Raw genomic sequence first — 23,418 nt, forward strand, 5'->3', positions numbered from 1 at the left:
CACCTAGGTCATCTTGGTAGAACTGAGGATAACAAGCAGCTCTTTATACATACTGGACATTAAATAAATATTTGTTGAATGAATAATTAAATGGACTCTATATACCCCCCCAATTTGGAAAAGGTTATGGAATTTAGAGGCTCACTGATGTATATATAGAGACAGACAGGTAAGTTCTAGGGCAGAGATAAATTCACATAGGGAGCCATGAGGTAATTTTCTACAGCATCTATTCACGTTTATACTTTAAAACATTACCTACAGTGACCATCTTTCCATTACAGAAACTACAGGTACCTAACAGTCTGTATTTGATAACTAAGCATGTTATCCCTTCATTGTAGCTTTGTGTCATATTGACAGGTGTGGTAACATCTACAACTTTCCTCCAAGATTAGAGTGTTGCCGCAGACAAATCCCAATGTTGCTTCCTGCACTGCAATGTCTGGGCCTCAATGTGTCACAGCACCTCTGCAGACTAAGTAAGGTGTTCCAGGTGCCTCGTTTCCACTTAAATTCACAACAGCTACTCTGTGGGGGAAAAATAAGGAAGAAAAAAGGTCCCACCAAACAGCCTTTGCAAAAATATTCTGCGGCTGCAATCTCTCAAAGCATGGTGCCCAGTGCCATCTCTTCCATAAAGCCTTTGACTCCCTTAGCTGAAAGCACCCCTTTGCCCTGGAAATCTAAAGAGCATTTTAAAACCTCACTTAAGACCTGTATCATCACACAGAGAGTGTCACCTCTTTTGAGGACAGGCTTTCCGCTTGCATCGTCTTTTATTCCCTCCCTTATTGCCTGCAAAAAGAAGCACAGTGAATAATTTGCTGAATGAATGAACGTACAGCTGAGAAAGTCAACTCTCTGCAGCATGACTTCTAGCCGGTCCTTTCACACAGGAGCAATTGATAACTAGCCTGCAGAGAATTTCCTGGAAGGACGTTAGAAATGAGTTAAATTGATCAATAATGACTGAAAAAAATTTTCAAGGGAGAATGGTGTTTTGCTCTTTTAAGTCAGATTATATACAACAGACTTTTGGAAAAGTGTCAGCCTACAGAGCTGAGAGCATGCCTGATTACCCTGTGTCAAAATTACACGTGTGCACCGTGTATTATGGTGCACATTCAGATAGTTCAAGTGAGTTCTAATTGCTTGGTAAATATACGCAAGAAAAGAGAAAAGATCTAATAGAAGGAAGAAAAGAAAAAAGGAAAATGGGCTGATTTAACTATGGAAGACACTTCACAAAGCTGATAACTGAAAAATGTTTTATGTCCCAAGAATGCACTTATCCCTGTTGTGTTCCCTGGAAACATTTACCTTTAACACGAGCATCACATGGTTCAGAATCCGGCTACTCAACACCTTTCAATTCAAGAAACACAGTGTCCAACTCTGGCTGAGGTTCAGGCTCTGAAGATACAGACACACGGTACACAGATGACAAAGACAAAACCAGGACCCATGCTTCCTGCTCCAAATCTGTGCTCTTGAAACCACAATGACACAATGAAGCACAGAAAGCTTGAAGAAGAACCTAACGGAAAAACTGTTCAGTGAAGTAGGGGAAAAACTGACCCCCAAATGGCTGTGAGCAGAAGGTCCCTTTTTGCTCAGGAGGCATGAGGTCAAGGTCCTATACCCCAGATCACGTGGGGAGTCTACGCCAAGTCCCTCTGTGACTTCCTAACGCGCAAGGGACTTAAAGATGGCTCGCCCCGTCAGACAGTGACAGCCGTCACGGGCACCGTCCCCGCTGCCTCTGGGAGTCTTTATCGCTCTAACCCATTTCTAGTATTAAAATTCAACTTAGTCAAATAAAGAGATCACATTCCTAACCTCATTCCTGGGATGTAACTGATCTACTAAGTTGAAAGCAGAAGCCCTAGAACAAGTTTTAATTTAACTCTCTTCCATATCAGTCAAAAAGATCACTCTAAAATATTTCTCAGTAGCTTTTCTTAGAAACCTTCTGATAAATGAAATTATAATGAGGTCAATAACATAGTTTATTCTCACCAAATCCAACAGTGCTAATTAGAATACAATCACTATTTTCCCAATATGCGTATATGAAGTTATGCCGGCTGAAACCAATGGAGTGGGAAACAGTTTAAAGGAAGAAATCAAGATCCAATTCTAAAGTCTCATCAGACAGGAACACTTATTGAGCATTATACAGCAGACACAATCTTTTTTGTTGTTGTTTTTCTTTTTTGTTTTTTTTGCGGTATGCGGGCCTCTCACTGTTGTGGCCTCTCCTGTTGCGGACCACAGGCTCCGGACGCACAGGCTCAGCGGCCATGGCTCACGGGCCCAGCCGCTCCACGGCATGTGGGGTCTTCCCGGACCAGGGTACGAACCCATGTCCCCTGCATCGGCAGGCGGACTCTCAACCTCTGCGCCACCAGGGAAGCCCCAGCAGACACAATCTTAATCAACATTCCCTCCCCCCCAACCAAAAAAACCCCAAACCAAACAAAGCCTGATTATCTTAGTTCTGTATGAGCCTTGTTGCTCCCCTACTTTCTCCCGATGTGCAGGTCTAATTAATTAATTAAGCCCCAGAAGGTATCAGAGACTGAGTCATAAACTCAGAAGCAGGATCCAGTTCCACTGCTGATTCACCAGCTAATCCTAGGAAAGTCACGCTTCCCCACTATTCTCATGACGTGAGGTGAGTAAAAAAATCCCACTACGGAATAACATCAGCACGAACGAAAAGCCTTCAAACGTGCAACTAGTATCTGTGTTCTTCCACAGACCGTCAACCAACCATCAAGAGAAAAGAACTGGAAGGCTGGGGCAGCGAGGAAAGGGGTGTGGGAAGAGCAAAGCACTAACTTGCAATCTTCTCACATGGACGTGGCATGGGGCGTTTCCCCAAAGACAAAACAAGGATGCAGTCATCACCCTTACTGTTGCCACAGTGTTGCCTTCCCACGCCGCCCACACGCAGCCTTAGTTCCTGCAAAGATTGCAGAGGGCCAGGGAAGAGTCCCAAAGAGAGAAAAAGAGAGAGGGAGAAACATTCTGGAGGCACCTGCGGCCCATCTTCCCTCTGTCATATCCTACAAGCAGGGCCTGGTGAACTTAAGGACACTTGCCAGATACCGTGATCGGGCACGTGTTGTCCCAAATAAGTAGAACGTTTGTTTGAAATACGAAAATCTGGATGCAGGTGTGACACAAGGCAAACACCGGCCACATTCCAGCATCTCTAGGCACAGAGTAGGGCAGGGGAGCAGACAGGTCATAAGGGAAGACTTGGCAGGAAGCTGACTTCCAATCAAAGTCTCTAATTAGATACTGTGAACTTTAAAAAGCTAAAGAAAAAGTCCCTGAGTAATTAACGTAGAGTTCACTTATATTTACTACCAGATTTGGAGTCTCGGATGAAGAAGATCTGCCATATAAAAACCCCCTGAACTCCCAGACCCTGCATTGCCCTGAAACCTCTATTCCAGGTAAATTCAGTTATGACTAAAAATGTCTGGGCAGGGTCAAAGCCCTCTGGTTTAGCTTACAAGTAGCAAAACTGGTTGAAATGACAGATTTAGAAAACCACTGGAGATGGAATTTCCAGGAAGGACCAGGAACAGGAGGGTTAATGTGACAAAGTGTCAAAAAGAAAAAGCTCTAGAGAGGAGCTCATTGTTTCATGACATGGGCAGGGTGGAGGATGGGGAAAAACCTGAACTCTCCCCCACCAAAAAAAAGACTGATAAAAAAGTTCAAGTGACAGCACTTTTCTAGTGGCTGACCAGACACGGTGCCTCAAATCCGTTTCACAAGACGCAAGTTTCACTACTAAACCGAGGCTTTCTTCAGCTGCCACGTGTCCCCCTTGTCCAACCAGAAACATCGTGACTTGGCCCTCACCCTCAGGTGTGTGCAGCGATAAACGTGTGCTTTTGTTACCTGCAGGTTCTGAAGGTCCACCGGATTCAGGATGGACCTCTTGCCCAGACACTAGGGTAACACGTGAAACCCTTTGCAGCCAAAGCCCAACAACCCTCGCTTTAAAAGAGAGACCTCCCTCATAATCAGACCCAGAACAGGTTCTTCAAAGTCAGCTTTCCAATTGCCAAGTAAAGAGTTTATTCTGTTATCAGCTAATGAAAAGCATTCTCCACACATTTCCAATCAAGAAAAATTTCTTGTCACTTCCAATACGGATCAAACCACAACTCTAAAGACTATTCATTCCCCATAAAGGAATGTGACTATCTTTCTGGCACCAAAAGTTTTATTTTTTACTTTAATAAATATGTATTTTCCAACTGCATGGAAGGACACCCCTGGAGTAGAAAGAACGTCAGCTAAGAAGCCTCCTCGGCTACCTTGAGTTTCTCTAGGGTCTAAGGGCAGGACACACGGAGAGTCTAGCCTGCATCTGTCTGGACTCTGAAAGTCTCTTACCTTTGTTTGTTTGTTTATTTATTTATTTTGGCTGCTCTGGGTCTTGCGGCATGTGGACCTTTTAGTTGCGGCATGCAGACTTTTTAGTTGCGGCATGCGAACTTCTTAGTTGCGGCATGCGAACTTCTTATTTGCAGCATGCGGACTTCTTAGTTGTGGCATGCAGACTTTTTAGTTGTGACATGCGGACTCTTAGTTGCGGCACACATGCGGGATCTAGTTCCCTGCGGAGGGATCAAACCCGGGCCCCCTGCATTGGGAGCTCAGAGTCTTACCTACTGGGCCACCAGGGAAGTCCTTTATCTTTGTTTTAAAAGTAACAGTGCTTCCTGGCTTCCTTTTCTAGTTAGGTCAGGGAGGATACACTTTTGTTTTAAATCTCCTGCCTATATTTAATTGCAATTGCAAGATGTTTGACTCACCTCTCCCTCCTCCCTCCCGTTCACACTGGAAATGTAAAGTTGAGAAACAAACCAAACCTGTCCCTGCTTAATGCAACCAAACTGGCAACACCTTATTTTACTGGAGCACTTGACGGCTGCTTCACCAGAATGGAATCCCTATAAATGCGAGCGATACGCTCAGTCCAAACAAATTAAAAATGACTCTCACGATGGATTCCAAATATTACGCTTAGACAAAACAACAAACTGTTACTAAACTCATAAATCTGCATCCCACAGCACACACAAAATGTCTTAAGTTCGGGCTTCCCTGGTGGCGCAGTGGTTGAGAGTCCGCCTGCCGATGCAGGGGACGCGGGTTCGTGCCCCGGTCCGGGAAGATCCCACATGCCGCGGAGCGGCTGGGCCCGTGAGCCATGGCCGCTGAGCCTGTGCGTCCGGAGCCTGTGCTCCGCAACGGGAGAGGCCACAACAGTGAGAGGCCCGCGTACCACACACACACACACAAAAGTCTTAAGTTCAAGTTACCAACATGGTTCCACCCCTCTGACAGAATGAACTCCGGGAGCCTCAATAATCCTGGGCAGGAACCCCATACACTTTTGCTGAGACAGGAGACAAAAGGGAAAGATACCAGGGCTCCAGCCGGACCCAGGCCCCCTGTGCTCAAGCCTCTCAGTGCTCCAGACAGGCTCTGCATTCTACTCTAATCCTCTTTCTTTTGTAACACGAGCCTCTCCATGACAGAAAACATTTGGTTCCAAAGGACAATCCTGCAGAATGCCTTGGAGTTCCTCCTTAGAGCTGACAGATTCATAATTAAAAGTAAAAGCACAAAGTGCTCTCTCACTGAGGGTTTTCTCCCTCCGGGGAAGGGGATGCTCTGATTTTGTCCTATCCTTTCTCTGCAGGCCAAGGCACCACCCTGAAGGTGAAACATGTGAAGGAAGTGAACCATGAAGACATGAACAGCCTGTTGAGATGGGCTCTGTCCCGCCAGAGATACGATCCTGCCACAAGGACAAGGTGCAGTTCCCTCTGCCCGTGAGAAGGCTCATCACACCTGATCCCGGAGTGCCTCCTTCTGTGGGTCTGATGAAGACATCGGGAAGCACCGGCTTCCAGCACGGCATGGCGGGACAACTCACGAGCCTTCGGGTTGTTTTAAGCCACGGGTGCAAAATCCAGTATAAAGAAACTCAGACTCCACACCTACTCCTTGTCTGACACTGCTCACTCCAGGTGGAGCTCTAGTGCGTGTCTGGCGGCAAGCTCTTTTCTGCTACTATTTCAAAAACGAAATGTATGAATGGTAGCTGCACCCCAATCCACCTTCCAGTAAGGATTAGAAGTCACCTCTGGGAAAAACATGTCAGATATTTTGTATCCCTGGGGTTTCATTACATCTTTAAAAGGTCTGCTTCATACTCATGGAGATCACAGCCACACACAGACGATCAAAGCGATCTTGAGCTCTGCTTTCAACTGCACCTGTTTTCCCATTTCCCATACTGTCTAGTTAAGTATAACCATGTCCTATACCACCAAGAGATATCCCTTCCTGTGAATGCTCCCCTGGAGGCCAGGGATCCCTCAGAGCTGGCTGACTCAATGTTCACTTGATTCCATACAGAGGTTTTTTGGTTTATAATTTCCTCTCCTTTGTAGGTAAACATCACTCATCCAACAATCAACATAAACTGTTTCCCTGTAGCAAAAGTGGTCTACTTACCACGGGAATTTATATTAGTGAATCCATAATGCTGCTCTATTAATATGAATGCTGACACTTTTAAATATTCCCCCGTCAGGAACACCTCTGTCCATTACAAGGTGTAGATTCTTACCTCCTCAGGTGATCTCATTTGGATGACCAAGCAGCAAACATCTTCCCACCTGGAGGACTAAGCACTTTCTCACGGGTACTGAGCAGGCAGCACTGACCCGTTAAGTGCGAACACAGAGAAGGCACCTCAGCACAGTGCCTGGCATAAAACCGACATTCAAAGAAGTTAATTCTCTCTCCCTAACTTCTTTTTCCTCTGTTTATTTTAGATCTTCAGGCTTCATATCACTATCCAAATCTCAAAGCTCTTGTAAACTCTTAGATTTACAATCCAAGCAAAAAATTATACCCTAGTCCACGATGTGCAGCCTATCTAGAGTTACTCACTTGGTTGTGGAAATGCTGAAACTGGTGCAGAACAGATAACCCCAACTTCTGAATTATTTGCGGCTCCAAAGTTCATTTGTAAAGTTTCTTTTCCTTAGAAACATGATGTTATATTTAGGATCTCAGGCCACAGATGCCTATTTGACACACAATACATCTGAACTACAATACCAGCGTTTCTGCCGGGATGGAGCACAGTACCATGGACACAGCAGGCACTTGGATATTTGTTGGGTAAAGTTATGAAGTCCTGCAACTGGGGGCAAGGTGCACAGCTGGCTTTGGATGAAATCTTTCTATAGTCTAAGTCTGTGTCTATCTTCCTCCCACCTTCCTGATGTCTCCTCATGCCCAACAATTTCCTAATCCTCTCTTCCCAAAGTGACCAGTGCCCTCCTACCTTACAAACTGTAAACTTCAGCATCTCACCAGAGCACCTTATTTTAATGTTTCAAAGGGAACCACTTCTTCTCCCTGCCAAAATTACCTCAAGCAGCTGATCTCAGCCATATATCAGGAGGGAAGAAATCTGATTAAGTTATTTCTCAATGAAATGTGAATGTCAGATAAACTATAATTTGTGTAGATATTCCTGACTCTTAAAAAGATGCCCGACCACCCAAACAAATCTAATTTTGTGTGGAGTACAGAAAAATGAATGAAATAGGTATACACAGTAGAGAGATCAGGGCCACCAGGGGGGATTGCTTCTCAGATATTTCTGCTTTTCAAAGCAACTTCCTTCTCCCCTGCTGCTTTGAAGTCTAATAACTTTTTTTTAAACAAGTTTCATAACGTCTTCAAGTTTCCATGGTAACAGCAAGTATATGATTATGCTGGTGATGGAGTGTGTACAGGGACAGGATGAGTCTAGCTTGGACAGTGCTTTTCCCAACCTAGAACCTAAGCCAAGGTGTTCAAGATTCAACCTGACGCGTCCTAAAAACAATCACCTCCAAAGAGCAGCAGAAGCTACAGAGAAGATTCTCATGTTGACCCTGGGCTGGAATTCTGGTTTTACTCCTCCTGGCTTGGCCAAAAGGGTATATTAGATATCTTTAAAAAGTGGGGGAAGAAGGGAATGCCACATGTCTCCAAGAAACCCTATGTTTGTGGGGGAGAATGAACTGGAATTAAGAATCAACAAATGTGTCCTAAATGAGAACAAGAAAGTGGGTTGCTTTCAAAATAAGAAGTGAAAAAAATCTATACAGGATGCTGCATGTATATCTATTCACTCTAGTTGCCCTGGGGCATCAAGTACTTTCAGTGTGAAAACAGAAAACATCAACTTGCAGGGAAAGCAAAATATCTACAGACTTAATTTCAACACACACTTGAAGCTGATGCCTGATATCAGCTTCAAAAGGCAGCAGCCTCATTAAGAAATGACACGAGCCCCATCTGGGGCTGGCAAAGGCTTAAAAAATCAAGTCAGTGCTGGGGGTCTGGAAAGGAGAATGAAACTGAATTTCCCTGCATCAATTAACAATGCTATTAAGGCTACTTAGGACATGCCTCCGACAATACTTCTTAATACAAACAAGCTGAAGGCCTTCAAAGTAAAACCAGCCATTATCCCCACCCATCATCTGGACTTTCATTACTCCCACCCTGAAGAGTGACACATCAAACAAAGCACCCTGCCCACACGCAGGGCCTTTCCGCCAAGATCTCCATGTACCCTGACAAGTGCTTATTAGTCCTGACGACACCCCAGCAAAGAAGAGAGTTGACCACTGTGGCCTTTTTATTCTCCTAGGCGGAAAAGAGGGGGAAAACTAAGCCAGTGAATCAAGGGACCAGTCCAAGGTCACAGATAAGTCAGAAAAATGAACTCAGGACTTCGATGCGCTTGATCAGCTCCTCCACAATTTCTCCATCAGCCCCTAATGGCAAATAGGACAAATTTCCCTAGCTTGATTTAAGAACAGAAGCACCCGGGGGGCACACGGCCAACTCTTCTTACAGGCTGCTTGCACGTTGAGTCCTATTATGATATTTAATTTCAGAATAACTCTAACAACATTTGTATAAAACGAAATGTTTACTTTTCCTTCTACTAGCTTCTCTGTAGTGAATTCACTCTTTAATCAAGCACCAAACTCTGGACTAAGCAGCCTGAAGACGTTTGCATAGGATGGAGGTGGTCAGTAGGATAACTTTAAGGCAATTACAGCAACTTAAGCTTCCTAACAGACTGGCAGACCCCACTTACTACATCCTGCACTCTTAAGACACACTTTTGCCTTAGACACCACAACCATAGTACGAAAGGAAAGTAATTATAATACAAAGTTAACACGGGTCTCAAGAATCCAGTCATATGATTTTTAATAGCAAGGCTAGGTGGGAAAAAATTAAATTCTACAATACTTAGCACCTAACTCAGTGTCTTATTCCATAATTGCTAAAATTCTTGTTGAATAAATAAAAGAGAAAATAGAAGAAAGGTTGAGAAAGGACAGGAAGGTGATGGTAACTTTGTACCTGGTCCTTGATATACAAAAGTGTTCCTACGACTGCAACCAACAGTAAAGATCAGTCTGACTTGAGCAACTGCCCGAAATTAATGTGTTTCTATTGTGTTGCCTGAGCTCCAAATTTTAAACTAAGGCAAAAAAAAATACCAGAGTGCTAATAATTTAGTGAAGAGATGGGTTCTACTAAAAGGGAAGAAGGCTGTAGGAAGGGCAGCATGACTGAAAAATCTGCTTAATTTTTCTTAAAAGGTACTAAAACTTCCAAATACAATTATCCAAATGACCATCTGAATTGGAGGCAACTCTTCACTTGTCAAAGCCCAAGAGAGAAGAACCGTAAGCAAGTTGTGTTCCCAGGGTAGCGACACAAGACGGAGCACTAATGACAACCTGTACTCGAGGACCTTTCTGAAGAAACGCCACCAGCTTCACAGGCCCTGTTCCAATCACCCTTACTACACACCCGGAGGAGGGAAGAGTCAGGAACTGATTCCACTCTGCAAAGGAGGAAATGGAGCCCAGAGTGAGGAGTCAGACTCGAGGCCAGACAGTGGCTGCTGGCCCTGCTGCGGGAGAAGAGAACAGACAGGGGAGAGGGACGGTTCTGTACATCTGGGAAAGTGCCATATGTCCAGAAAATGTGAACCAGTGAAAAGACAGAAAGTGAGAACCAGCTGGCTGAGGAACAGGACACACGGACAGGCTGAGCAGGGGGCCTGTTTCGTCCTGTCCTGCTTCAAGCCCCTCATGACCATGGCCGTGACCTGCCTTCCTAGCCTCGCTTGTTCTCCCTCCTCCTTAGCAAAGGAGGGAAAACAAGTAAAACTGAAAAAAACAAAAAAAAAATCGGTTGTCCAATCACTAAGCTCCTCCCACTCCTCAAAGAGCTGGTTAACACAGGAGTCCCTGGACTTCGTTACCTACCTTTGCTTCATCATTAATGTCCCAAGTGAAAGAAATGGCATTATAAGCAATCTCCTCAATGTTACTTATGGTGTTGAAGCTTTCTTTGTAGTCAGCTGTATGAGGGACGAGAAAGAAAAAGAAAGTCGTGGTTTCTAGTTTCCAACATGAGGTTACAGCAGTTCAATGTAAGATTCAGCTTTTAATATTATCACTGCTGGATACTTTAAATTAACATTTTGTTGGGTTGAAAGAAGCTCAAAAAAGGAAGAAAAAGAATCACAATTTTTGTAATGGAGGCAAGCTTAGACATTTTTAAATTTATCCCATTTTATCAAAATTAGGACACTTAGGTCTAAAAAGTTTAAATAACTGTCCCAAGGCCACAAAACTAAGTCCAGAGAATCAAGACTGGAACTCAGTTCTTTTCATTCTTCTGAAAGAGAACATGAATATTACCACAGGCAAAGAAAAGAAGTAACACAAAGATTAAGAGCCATCTTGCGATACAGACAATGGTCTTACATGAAAATTATATACATGGCAAGAACACGGGTTTTCACAAAGTTACCTGACTAAATATGGATTTGCACAGGTCTGCTGCTCTTACTCCAAGTGATGAATCTCTGGGTCTATTTACAGACAGAAGAGACTTTCGATGCAGTTCAACATGTAACTAGGGAAGACTGTGTGTGTTGCTGCACAGCAGCAGTATTTTCTTTAACTTGGTGATTTTTTTTCCCTCCACCTATTACCATCTCCAAATAATCAGAATCTCTTAAAGAAGACACTACCCCTCAAACAATTTGTAGACTGAAAAGCAGGACACTCTTACACGAGCTGGCGCTACAGCTCCTGGCCCCAGTGTCACATGGAAAGCCACCACATGGGGCATATGTCCTCATGAAGGAAGTAATGTTAAGAGCACCGATTCCAGGAGGCCAAGGACAATGTTTGGAACAGATCAGTAGCTGGCATAAAAATTCAAATGCATTCGGCAGGAAGCTGATCACTGCCAAAAATAACTGGATTTAGAAAACTGGATGCTTGCACCTCTGGGAATAAAAGCAGGCTCCGGAGCTACTTACCTATGTCAATGCATCTTTGTTTAGCCGTGTGCTGCCGCGAGTGCCAGTATTTCCAGTGCCTTAACTGATCTTCCCTGCTTTTGTCCTCGGCAAAAACCACCATGATCACACTCTGTGAAAGAGAATGCGTCACGACGTAAAGACACGAAGGCGTGAGTATCTTTTGGAAAACTTAGTTCTCGATTTTGCGGTGAATTAAAGCTGCAATTTCAGATCTTAATTTAGATCTGCCTCAGACCTGGAACTAGTAAGCTCTGACCAGCTTTCCCAGAGACGAGAACTGACAGCAGGACTTACTCGGACTTTGCTGATGGGGTGGTGGATGCCCTCGTTGCTGCTCACTTCCCTCAAGGTGACAGGATAGAACTGGCCTTTGTTCAGGTACGTCATGGTGCTATCTCCCGGCTTCTGTCGGAGCGATTTTGAGGCTTCTAGGGTATATTCAAAGTTGTTCCTAGAAAACAAAAAAACTCACAGATCTCTAATTCACTCTCTTGGAAGCTTCTTAAATGCCTGAGCTCAAACTTGACATGCTTTAGTGTGGATGTATGCAGAGAGCAGATGACTAGAAACATCCAACTGACCATGTCATGCTATAAATAGATAGCAGTTGCTGCTTTTTCCAGAGTAAATATAATCTTAAGCAACCCAGAAATTCTCAAATCTCTCAGATGTGGGACTACTAAATGCCTACTAGAAAATCTGTGAAGTGATGTTAACAAATTAGAAGTTTGGAGGCAAAGGATATTAATGATATGAATGAGTGAAAAGCACTCCGGAAGGAACTCTCACAAGACATGCTACCAACCTGGTATTTACCCAGCAAAGGTTGCAAACAGGAGGCCGGAAGGCCTCTGACTAAATGTGATTTGGCCTGCCAGCACTTTTTTGTTGTTTTTGCTTATAATTTAAATGTACTCAGATGGCGCTCCACGGTTGTCTACATTTTCTTTTATCTTATAGCACCACGTCTATATTCCCCTGAAGTTTTTTAATAACCTTGTTGGGCCAGGGGCTGGCAAATTACTCCTATTTTTATACATAAAGTTTTATTGGAATGTAGCCACGCCCTTTGTTTACACATTACGGCTGCTTCTGTGCTTCAGCGACAGAGCTGGGCAAAGCTGGGCAGTTTCGACAGAGGCTGTATGGCCCACAAAGCCTAAAATATTTACTATCTGATCGTTTACAGAAAAAGTTTGTTGACCCCTATCCTAGATCCTGAAGGCATTTGAGTTTGTGACTCCTGTACCTTGAGGCAGGTCTATAAGGCAGTCTCAATTCCCATAAAATCCTAGACTTTTAAATAAAACTTTTATTTAAAAATACAGCACACATAAAAATGCATAAAACGAAATTACACTCCTAAAAAAACTAAAGATGTTTATATATAACTTGGAAAATATTGACATTTCCAGAGTGAGATGCAATTTTGTGACCTATAAAAGAGGTTGTCAGCCCAGTAAACAGTTGACTCCATTTATTTTATCATTAGTGAGACTAATAAAAATATAAAAGCCTTTATCCACCTGATGTTATTCCTAAATTCTCACAGAATTATACACTTTTGCAAACAGAAGGGACCTCAGATCTAATTTAATCCCTTCACCTCTTCTCTGAGATTCCATTCTACTACCACTACTACTACCATCACATAAAGAAACCGAAGGAAAGAAAAAGCACCAACACCAAGAATTAGGGAAACATGAAACACAGTTCAGAGTGCAAAACTGAATGCACTAAAGCAAACGTCCTCCAGCAAGGACGTCACCACACTGACTGCAAGGAAGTAAAGTTGAAAGCTGCGAAAGCCACCTCTGATTTTCCAAGATCAAATTAACAAAAAGGAAGTAAGTCGTACAAGCTGAAAGTTACAAATCAAATTAAAAGACAACTATTACCCAGAAACACTGTCAAAAACATAGTCCTCTGAATTCATGCCAGGCATCCGCAGACTGAGATCCGAGGGGAAGAAAACCTGAAATATCAACGTGATAAGCCACAACGATGTAACTGGTTATCAGGCTCACTAAAGACCAACGTCTGGTACAGCATCAGAGCATGTGGCTTACAGCAACCCACCACTCTTCCAAAGTTTGTCTGAAACAAAAATTTTGATGCTACAAAAAATTTTAAAAGAAAATTAAAAAGAAAAAAATATCCATTTATACATCCCTTGATTAAATTAAGACAATTTACATAAGTGCTCCCACAAAGCGCTTCCTTCTTCTCTCTTCCCATCTTTCCCACACATCCCAATTCTGTCCAAACTCTGGAATGTGCAACCAAAATCTCACGACTTTTAGGAGTTAGCTCTATCGCTGCACCAAGTTAAGATACGGTATCAAGTCGGCACCACGGCTGGATGGATCGGTGCACTCTCCCAGGAAAGGTTACTATTCTACTAACTCTGTAAGTGGAGACGGATGCTCCTTTCCCCCATAAGTCATTAAATACAGTTCCAAACGTCCTCAGTCCCTAACTTTTACCCGAGTGACATGTTCATCACCACAGAGCCCTCAGAAGTAATTGGAATTAATTGGTAAATGTCACACAATGCACTTGTCATCAAGCTCTACCCGCCTCCCCGACAATGTACCAAGCAAGAAACACTAAGCAAATATATGATAAATCATTTTATATTAAGACCAGTTGCGGGGAGCTTGTTTTGGTCTAGGACAAAAGCCGAAAACAGACTGTGTGCCTATGTCTGCTGTCCACGGAAGATTAAGTATGCAGCTCTCCTCATTCTCCAGCAAATCACTTTGCTGAAATCATAATTGTTAACTCAGCTGCTTGTAAGATTAGCCATGTGCCCTTGATAATAATTTCTGGTTTTATAGGTTTAGTTTACAAATTATACCCATGGACCTTTTCTCTTTAAGAAAAAAAGAAAAACAACTCTTTTGTTCCCAATCCACTGAATTCAGGCTGAGTTTCAAGCTTACATAACAAGGAAGAGGTGGAACCCAATACTTATACAAACACACAGCGTCTTAGGAAGATGCTTTCATTTCCTGTACCTCCTGAACGCCTTCCTTGAAGGTCTCTGAGAAGGTAGAGTCTGGAGTACGCCTTTGAGCATTTGGGGGTTGAGCACCAGAGCTGAACTGGTCAGCATTCAGGTTCCGGTCGAAAACCACCACACGCTCTGTGGGCTCAGGATGATACACTGCTGGGGGGATCCCCACAGCAAAGCCGTGGTGCTGGGTCTCCGTCTTGATGGAGTGGGTAGGCATCGCTGCTATGGAGACAGTGACCGTGGTGTCAGGAGCTGTCAGATGGCCCCTCTTGTCGATGCCCAGCTGGTTGCCATGGGGAAGGACAATGTTAAATGGCACATTTTTCAGCACTTGCACTCTGTTTTCTCCAGCAGAAATGAGGGGCTGCTCAGTCACGTTTGATATGCTATTTCTTTAAGAAAAGAAAAGAAAATTGTGTTTTCAAACTCAATGCTGATACAGTTCCTTGACAATTTTAATCTTCCTAATGGCATTGGGCTATTGGGTCCCGTGCAATAATAATACTATACTTGGTAGAAACAAAATAAATAGGAGATGGCACAACAACCCGTTACCAGAGAAAGGGAAAAAAATGCTTTATAGTTACAGGGCAAGTAAAATCCAGAAGTATCGAGTAAAATTTCATTTGAAATGCTGAGAACTCAGAGCGTTCCTCTACTATATTTTATTTCCAATAATCCTATAAAATGATCATATTTTACTAGAAGCCTGAAGCTACAAACGTGATTAACTGGAGCAGTACAGGCTGGTGGTTAAAGTACAGACTCTACGGTCAGACAATGTGGATTCAAAATCCTTCAGTAACTACGTGCTCACCTATAAAATGGGGATAATGATGGTACCTATCCTCACAAGGTGGTGATGAGGATGAAACGAGAATATGCGTATAATGATGCCTGGCACACGGGCTCAGGAAGTGTGAGGTACTTGGTCCTCAACCACCACTTCTCCCAGTACTTAGACTCACTTGCTTTCCCTATATTTGCACAAATTACTTTTGGCTTAATAAATATCCTGGGCAATATAAGATGATTTTTAGTTTAGAGTAAACTTGATACATTTTCAAAGCCCCCTCAAACCATATAGGCTGATACCTTTAAGGGAAAAAAGCTATTCGGCAACTTTGCACGTTTCAAGATCAATAAAATATTCAAACCTTAAACCATAAGTTCACTCCCAAGACTGTCTTAAAGAAATTTCTTTAGAGAAAAAGGAAAAAGCTATTTAGAAAGCTGTTCATTAAGGCTTTGTAATAGCAAAAATCAGATACAGCCTTAATGTTAAGGATAGCTAGGGTCTGCCTTAAAATATTCTAGCAAAAATAAAATTTAAAAATTAATTAATTAGAAAGTTGGAGAAGAGGGAAGAGTAGATCAAAAAGGAGGAAGTAAGTTGATAACAGTTGAAGCTGAGTAGCTACTGGCTTATACTATTTCTCTACTTTTGTTATGTTTGAAAGTGCCTATAACAAAAATTAAAAAATAAAAGCCATAAGCCCTTTTCCAAATTATGAAGATTAAAACAGCAATATGGAAAATATTTATGAAATATACTGAGTAGAAGAAAATCCTATCTGTGAATATAATCACAGCCCCATAAAATGCGCCTGCACGCCCAAACGGCAAACAACTAAACTGTGAGCACAGTGGGATTCTGAGTGATCATTCTTTCTTCAAAAATGTTTTATTCTTTTATTACTAATAGAACACAGGGCAATTTAAAAGGCACATTTAACTTTTTTTCTTCATGGCTATAAAGTCAAGGCTTAATTTGAATTTCTGAAAGTTTTAACCTAAAAGATTTCAAAAATAACCTCAACAGGAGTTTGGAATACAGCTAAACATACTTTATTAAATTTTACTCAATTAGGCAGTTATTCAAGATCATTGATACTTATTTTTTTTAATGGACCCCCACCATTGCCTTAAGACACATCCTTCTTAAGAGAACCTACAAGACAAATAAGCAAACAGTGCACTCACGTGGTTACTAAAAACAACCCTTTGGGTGCGGAGAAAGTTATTGCTTTTGTTTTCTAGAAAAGGCAACTACACCTAAAGAAACGGGTGACTTCTCAGCAATAGAATCGTAATTATTAGTGAGAGACAAATCAGTAATGAAATCTGAATTCAGATATTAAGAGGCCAACTTACCCATCTCTTCCACCAGCGCCTGTTCATTTAAACAAACTTTTGCTTTATTTTCACAGAAACCTGGCATTTTCAAGTGTACTGTTTTATGCTCTGTATTAAACATTACCTTTTGCTATGATCTGGCTCTGGGTGCTCAACATCTGGCTTTGCTGTTGATGACCTTCTCTCTCGTGGAACCTTAGATATTAACACACATGACAACAATTGAGTTCTTACTCATGAAGTAGAGACACAGTCCTTACTTTTCAGTAAGCTCAACCATTCACATGCCTACTGACTGCCTACCTAACCCCAGGCTCTGAGGACACGCGACGAATAAGACAGTATCTGCCCTCAAGGAGTTTACAATCTGGTCACCGGGTTGATATGTAAAAACCAACTTTTATTTAGTTGCCAAATAAATTCAGAATATCCAACATTTACTTTGTCATTGAGTTTGGGTTTTATCTGTTAAAAGAAATACCTCTGGTCTGGTTCTACCCATTTATCTACATAATGTAATAGAGAAGAAGCTACTGAAAACACAACTGCGCTCTTTCAACATTCTCCCTGCTCTTCTCTGCTACCCTTCCTTTCAGATCAAACGCAAAACCAAAATGATCAGCCATATTAACGGTTCACTCCAAGATCCAAATGTTGGCTCCAAATGATAAATTTCTTTAGATACGTTGGGATTCACACTGTCTGTTACCCAAAGGACAAATCAAACTCTGTTGGGTCTATTCCTTTTTTGATTCTGCTCCCCTTTGCATAGGAGGTGACAGCAGGCAAACATTACTGGGTGTACTGCAGACATCAACCCAGCTGAGACTTATTCCCAACATGTACTCCAAAACCACTAAGATGTTTGAAACTGGTTTTCAATGTGAACGTAGAAATTCTATTCCTACATTCTTATTCTACCCTTAAAGACAAAATAAATTATTGTTTTACGTATTAACAACACGCTTTTAAAGCTTTACCAAAGTTACTATATAAAAATGACTGATGGTTACACCCAAAGAATTGAAACAAATAAGTCAGTTTATTTAAAAAGGAAAATAAATAACCCTACAGCTATTGCAAGAAGGCTGACATGCAGTACTACTAAGATTGCCACCCTTAATGGACAGACATGAGGATTTATCTCCTAAGATGTAAAATACTTTTAGGATGACCCTTTATTTAAAATACACACACATACAACCACTGCAATTAGTGTTATTACATAGGTCTTTCTGGCACTAAACTTGTTGGGTTTCTCCCATTCTCAAAAGTTTCAATTAAAAATATGTAACTTCAAACTTCATACTTAATACATAGAAATTTACGGCTTTACACTGAGTCAATAAAACAAGCCATAAGAAGAACAGATAATATAAGTTCTATTTGTGGCACACGTCCCAGGCAAGGGTTTCTTCTAGCATCCTCGGTTACTGTGCAAGTTTCCATTCATATTTAAGGGAAAAAAACTTACCTCGGACCTCAAACACAAGCTGGACACATGGCCTCATACCAGAAAACAATTAAATCTTTTGTTTAGGTCGCCCCCCCCATTTTGATAATCAAACTATCTTCTTTGCTTTTTACCCTCTGCATTTCTTGTATTCAGAGAAGAATACAGTGTCAGAATGTAACAGAGGGCACGCAACTGGTGAATCTGGGTGAGAGTATCTGGGAGTTAATTATCTTGTTATTCTGAGTTTTCTATAGGTTTGAACGTTTCAAAAACAAAGAGATGGTAAAAATAAGCTGTAATATATAGCCATTCCTGGGCTGTATCTTACAGTTTATATATATACGGGCTATGGGTCAGAGAGAACGCCCAAGTAAAGCCAGCAAGCAGAGCCTGCCCCCCACAGGGCAGCGAGGCACACTGAGGCGGGCGCTTGGGCGCAACCTGAAACCCTGGCTGCAACACATACTAGTTGTGTGACCTGAGAATCTTATTTTTATCATCTGCAAAACAGGGATAATAGCACATATTTTCCAGGGTTGCTGGAGGGATCAGAAATCACATTCATTCTGGTAACATGGCTAGCACAATACAGGTAATCAGTAAGTGGTAGCTAGTATTATTAGGATAATGATGACGGTACAGATCAGGGGTGTCATCTCCAGATAGGAACACCATGTAAAACTCCAGGCGGAGAACAGGCTGTGTTTAATTAAGACTAATCCAAATCTCTAGGAACAGGCAACAAAATATATCCTGACCTTAGAACCAGAAAGTCCAAGGCTAGAAAATACGGGTTTTGTTTTTTTCATGAATCCCACAATCAAATCAATCAAATCAAATGCTCTGTAAGATCATTTAGGGAAAAGGAAACCACTCTGACTACATAGGAATAAAGGTTAGAGCACAGGTAAACGAACCAACGTCCACTCTTGATGGCACTAAGAACTACCTCTGGAAAAATGATCAATCTCATTAAGGCACAGGTAACATCTTTTATGGGAGCTTCACCTTTCAGATAGAGCCAGAACAGCTGGCTACTTTACACATTTTAAAAATGACCCGTTGATTCTACGATTGTAGATTTTCAGCTTTGAACCACAGTAAGTCAAAGTACTCATTAAACTATTTATAGTCACTACAGAAGCAACCTGCATTACATTCTACCAGCAAATTACTGTTTTATATGCTGTTGAATCAAGTGTGCCTTGGGCTGTTGTTAGGGTTTTTAAAGAGCAGGCAAACGCACCTTGTAGTAGTCATAGAGCAAGCCCAGCGCAGCTGCACTGTCTTCATCTCCATTGATGCTCATCATCGCTTTGGTTGCTGCAGTGAGAGGGTTTTCCAGGAAAGATTTCCAGGCTTCATCCTCACTAGTGTAGGAACGACGCTGTGGATAAAGTGCTTCATTCTGAAGAACCAACACTGGCCGTTTGCTTAGGAGAAATTTTTTTAAGAAGAAAAAATATATATATATCTCTATCTCACATCTTTTTCTACTGCAGGTCATCATAAGCTAATTCTTTAAAAGGCAAACAACCAATTCCTTGATGTTCCAATAAAATAGTCCATTGTTTCATCAATGACCCTAGTAAAGTTAAATTAAGACAAGATCAGAAGACAACCCGCTTAAATGCAGCCCGGTGGGTCACCCAGTAAGCTATAAGGTATTTAGGCAGCACAGGGAACCTGCAGTTAACCTGCACATGGAACCCAGGACACACTACCTGGCACAAAATAACCCCAAAACCAAAAGTCAAAAACCCACTCCAAGAAAATGTCAGGCTATGCAAACACTTTACAAAAACAAACACAAGGACAAAGTAAGGCAAAACAGAACATTCACTCTCTTCAGACATATACATTCAGGACTGTACCCTCTTACACAGAGTATATATATGGTTCAATCACCATGCTGGTATATGATATCTCCCTCTTTCTCCCGGTGATGCCATGCCTTAAAAACTACAAACAAAGGGGAGAGAAGGAGAAGACGGAAAGAAAAAGGGCGACTTGGTTTAATCCTCGGGGGTATATGAGAGAGTTAGAATATTCTACTGATTACCAGCAGACTGAGCATGGAATGTGGCCAAAGGGGACTGTAAATCAATAAGGAGGCACAATTCTCTGGCATGGGAGTTAACTGTTTATCGTAGAGATAAACACTTAAGAATCTACAACAATAAATGCAGCCACTGAACAAAAAGAGGTTTTTAAGGAAATAAGTGGAGAAATCAGTTTTTAAAAATCTTTACTGGTTTTTCATACTGGGCAAGAACTCTTCCACTTTAACACTGTAGTTCGGTGGGAAAAATCCAGAAAAATCAACGGAGAACTTAGTAGAGTCTTATAGAAGATTTAACTTAAAAGATTAAAGCAAACATGACTGATTCCAAAAACTTGAAATGTAAACAGCCTCAGTAACTGTTCAGTGGTTCTGTTTAGTAAGTCAATAAAGAGAAAAAGTGGAACACTACCTCCAGCAAAATCAAGCAGTTTTTTTTTTTAAGAAAAGCTTTTTAAATATTCAGAACTGCTCTGAATTATCACCATCCTAACAAAGCAAATTAAAGGATCAGTTCTCATTGCAACACACAAATGAAATATGTAAATTGCCTAAAGGTGACCTACCTACTCTAAAAGTGAATGTAGAAAGATTGATTATCTTCTCAAGTAATCAACAAGGTTAGGGTTTGGCAGTCACCCAGGCCCTTTAAAAACAGATACAGATTCAGAAAAAGGAGAACATCTTTGAAAAAAAGGGGGAAAAAAAATCCTACAACTTAATTATCCTCAGTCAAAACTGTCTTATTTCAAAGCCAATGTTTTTACTCCTAAAGTCCTAGGAGCTCACATTTGGTAGGAAAAGTTTTGAGGTGGTATACTATTTTAACACAAAATAAACACGATGGGTTGTTCAAAGCACATGGTTGGTTTAAAAATGAAGACTTCCCACAAATCTCAAATTAAAAAAAAAAAATGTAATATACAAAGGGGCATTCCCTGTGCCATCAGGAGGACAGAACAACAGCCACTGAACCAGTGGTACTTTGGGGGCGATTTGGTGTCCTGCGCTATTATTAATAGTGTAATACCTACTTCCAGAAGATTATGACAGCACTTGGCTCATTCAAGTCCCATAATGCTAGTTTTTTAGCTTCCCTTCTTCTCCCACCCCCATCCCAAATCTGCACAAGCAACAGAAAATAAATATTTTTTTGCCAATGGTTTTGTTTGTGATCACCCTGAAGGTGTCTTAGATTTCCAAACTATGCCTCAGGCCAAAATTGGAGCTCTGGAAATATGCCTTATCTAAACTATAAGTCAAGAAATAAACACGAAACCAGCTGCCTTTTTTAGTCTACTTCCTCATGACAGTCAGGCTGTTGTTAGTCCCTAAAGCCTCATCACTGCCCTCTCCCTGAGTCTTAAACCCTTCACCAATGATCTCTGGAAGACTTCTGAAATACAGTTCAAGCAATAATTTATCTGCATATTCTACACCACAAGATTAATTGAAATTTAAGTTATCCATACATAATAATATCTAAACCTCTCATCCACAAGAAGAGCACCCTTAAACAAAGCGATCCTCAGCAAATAATTATAAAGCTGGGAGAGTTACCCCTCTGCCCTGGATTTACTGATCTCAAATACATTGACTGGTCGGGTGCGATTTACTTGGGTTTTTTTGGCGGTTTTCTGTTTCTTCTGTTTTTTGCAGCAATTTTATATTTACAGAAAGGCTGCAAAGAAAATACAGAACTGTCCCTCACCCAGTTACATTATCGCCTTACATTTGTGAAAATATTTCTTTAATCACGATCGCCAAAAAAGCACGTTAGTAAGCACAGTGCTCTCTAGTCTACCATCCTGATTTCAAAGTTCCATCCTCTTGATATTTCTGAGCATTGCTAGTTGCAATAATCTGTAATTACCATCAGTGAGGCAAGTGGGGGGAAAAAATGCAACAATTTTCTCAGCCAGGGAAAAGAAAATGCCAGGACACCGGAGCACTTCCACTTTCCCCTCAATTTCTCCTTTCGGAAGTTCTAGCAGCCTGGCCGAATGACACGGCTGAGCGACAGAGATTACCTGAGAAGCTCTCCCTTTCCAGCCGCGGAGCGCGTCCCAAAGAGCTCCACTGTCCCCCCTGAGCGAAAACGCCCCGGTGGGGACACGGGGCCGCCGGCGGGCAGAGCCCCAGCCCGCGAGCGGGGCGCCCCGAAGCTCCCGCCGCGCACCCGGGTCACCGGAGAGCAGCAGCGGGGCGCGCCCGTGGGGTGGTCCCCCAGACCAGGACGCGGAGGCCGGGAGTGGCGGTTCCTCTCAGGAGTCAAGGCCCCCAAGGCAGGGGTCCCCTCAGGGGTCTTCGGGGGAACAAAGGCGGCCGGAGGTGCGGACAGGCAGAGGCCGCGGCGGATAAGAAGGCGGACGGCGAGACGCGAGACGCCCGCCCTCCCAGCCTGGCACCCCCGCCTCCTCGCCCGGCCTCGCACAGGCGCCCCCCGCCCGCCCGCCCGCCAGACCTCGCACCCGCCCCGGCCCTCGCCTCGCCCGTCCGCCCGCCCTGCCTCGCGGCAGGTGCGGCCGGCCGGCCGGCCGGCCGGGCAACAGGAGCCCGGCCGCACGGCCGGACTCGCCTGCCAGCGCCCTCACTCACTTGTCGTACTCCTGTGTCATCGTGCTCGCTCGCCGCTGCCGGGCCGCAGAACTGGACTTTCGGGTTGGGACAGTACACCCGATCTGGGGGGAGGAGGAGGCGGCGGCGGCGGCGGCGGCGGCGGCGGCGGCGGCGGCGGCGGCGGCGGCGGCGGCAGGTCCAGAGCGGCGGCCCCGACGGGCTGGGTTCGCTTTTCTCGCTTTGAGCCGGCTCCGCGCGGGCAGCGAGCACAGGGCGCCCGGGCTCAGCCTCCCATTGGCTGGCGGCGCTCAAGCACGGGGCTGGGCCTCGGGGCCGGGAGCCTGGCGGCGCTGCCTGATTGGCCGGCGCTCCGGGGCGCCGGGGCGCCGGGGCGGGGCCGAAGGGAGGCGACGGGGCCGAGCGGCGCGGGCGGGGGTCCGCCGCTCCGCGTGGCCGCGTCCGTGTGGCGCGCCCGCCGCTCGCGCCTCCCATCTGTCCGGACTGGCAAAGCCGCGAGGCTCCCAGTGCGCACCTGCAGCTCCTCGGCGGTCTTCCGCGCTCCCACTGCAGGGCGGCCAGGCGCTGAGTCCCAGCTCTGCCCCACGGTCACGGCCCTCGGCAGCCCACCCGCGGGACGGGCCGTGCCCTGGCGCCGCCTTCCCCGGCGCTGGGCGCTCTTCCTTCCTCGCCCGCCCGCCCACCCAAGC

At 43.6% G+C, this 23,418-nt stretch overlaps 1 protein-coding gene across 2 annotated transcripts in view; it reads right to left on the reverse strand.

The window, feature by feature from the left end:
* GRHL1 (grainyhead like transcription factor 1) overlaps positions 1-22,843 on the reverse strand; it is a 45,993-nt gene extending 23,150 nt beyond the window's left edge. For both annotated transcript variants that reach the window (XM_060027106.1, XM_060027105.1), the window contains exons 1-8: positions 22,751-22,843; positions 19,337-19,523; positions 16,759-16,829; positions 14,500-14,890; positions 13,378-13,454; positions 11,774-11,930; positions 11,477-11,588; positions 10,410-10,504 (exon numbers count right to left, since the gene is read on the reverse strand). In XM_060027106.1, coding sequence (XP_059883089.1) covers positions 10,410-10,504; positions 11,477-11,588; positions 11,774-11,930; positions 13,378-13,454; positions 14,500-14,890; positions 16,759-16,829; positions 19,337-19,523; positions 22,751-22,770 — 1,110 coding nt within the window. In that variant the 5' untranslated portion in view covers positions 22,771-22,843. The remainder of the gene's footprint in view (positions 1-10,409; positions 10,505-11,476; positions 11,589-11,773; positions 11,931-13,377; positions 13,455-14,499; positions 14,891-16,758; positions 16,830-19,336; positions 19,524-22,750) is intronic.
* Between the last annotated feature and the right edge of the window lie 575 nt (positions 22,844-23,418).

The sequence above is a fragment of the Delphinus delphis genome, chromosome 12 (assembly GCF_949987515.2).
Source record: "Delphinus delphis chromosome 12, mDelDel1.2, whole genome shotgun sequence".
NCBI classification, from domain to species: domain Eukaryota; kingdom Metazoa; phylum Chordata; class Mammalia; order Artiodactyla; family Delphinidae; genus Delphinus; species Delphinus delphis.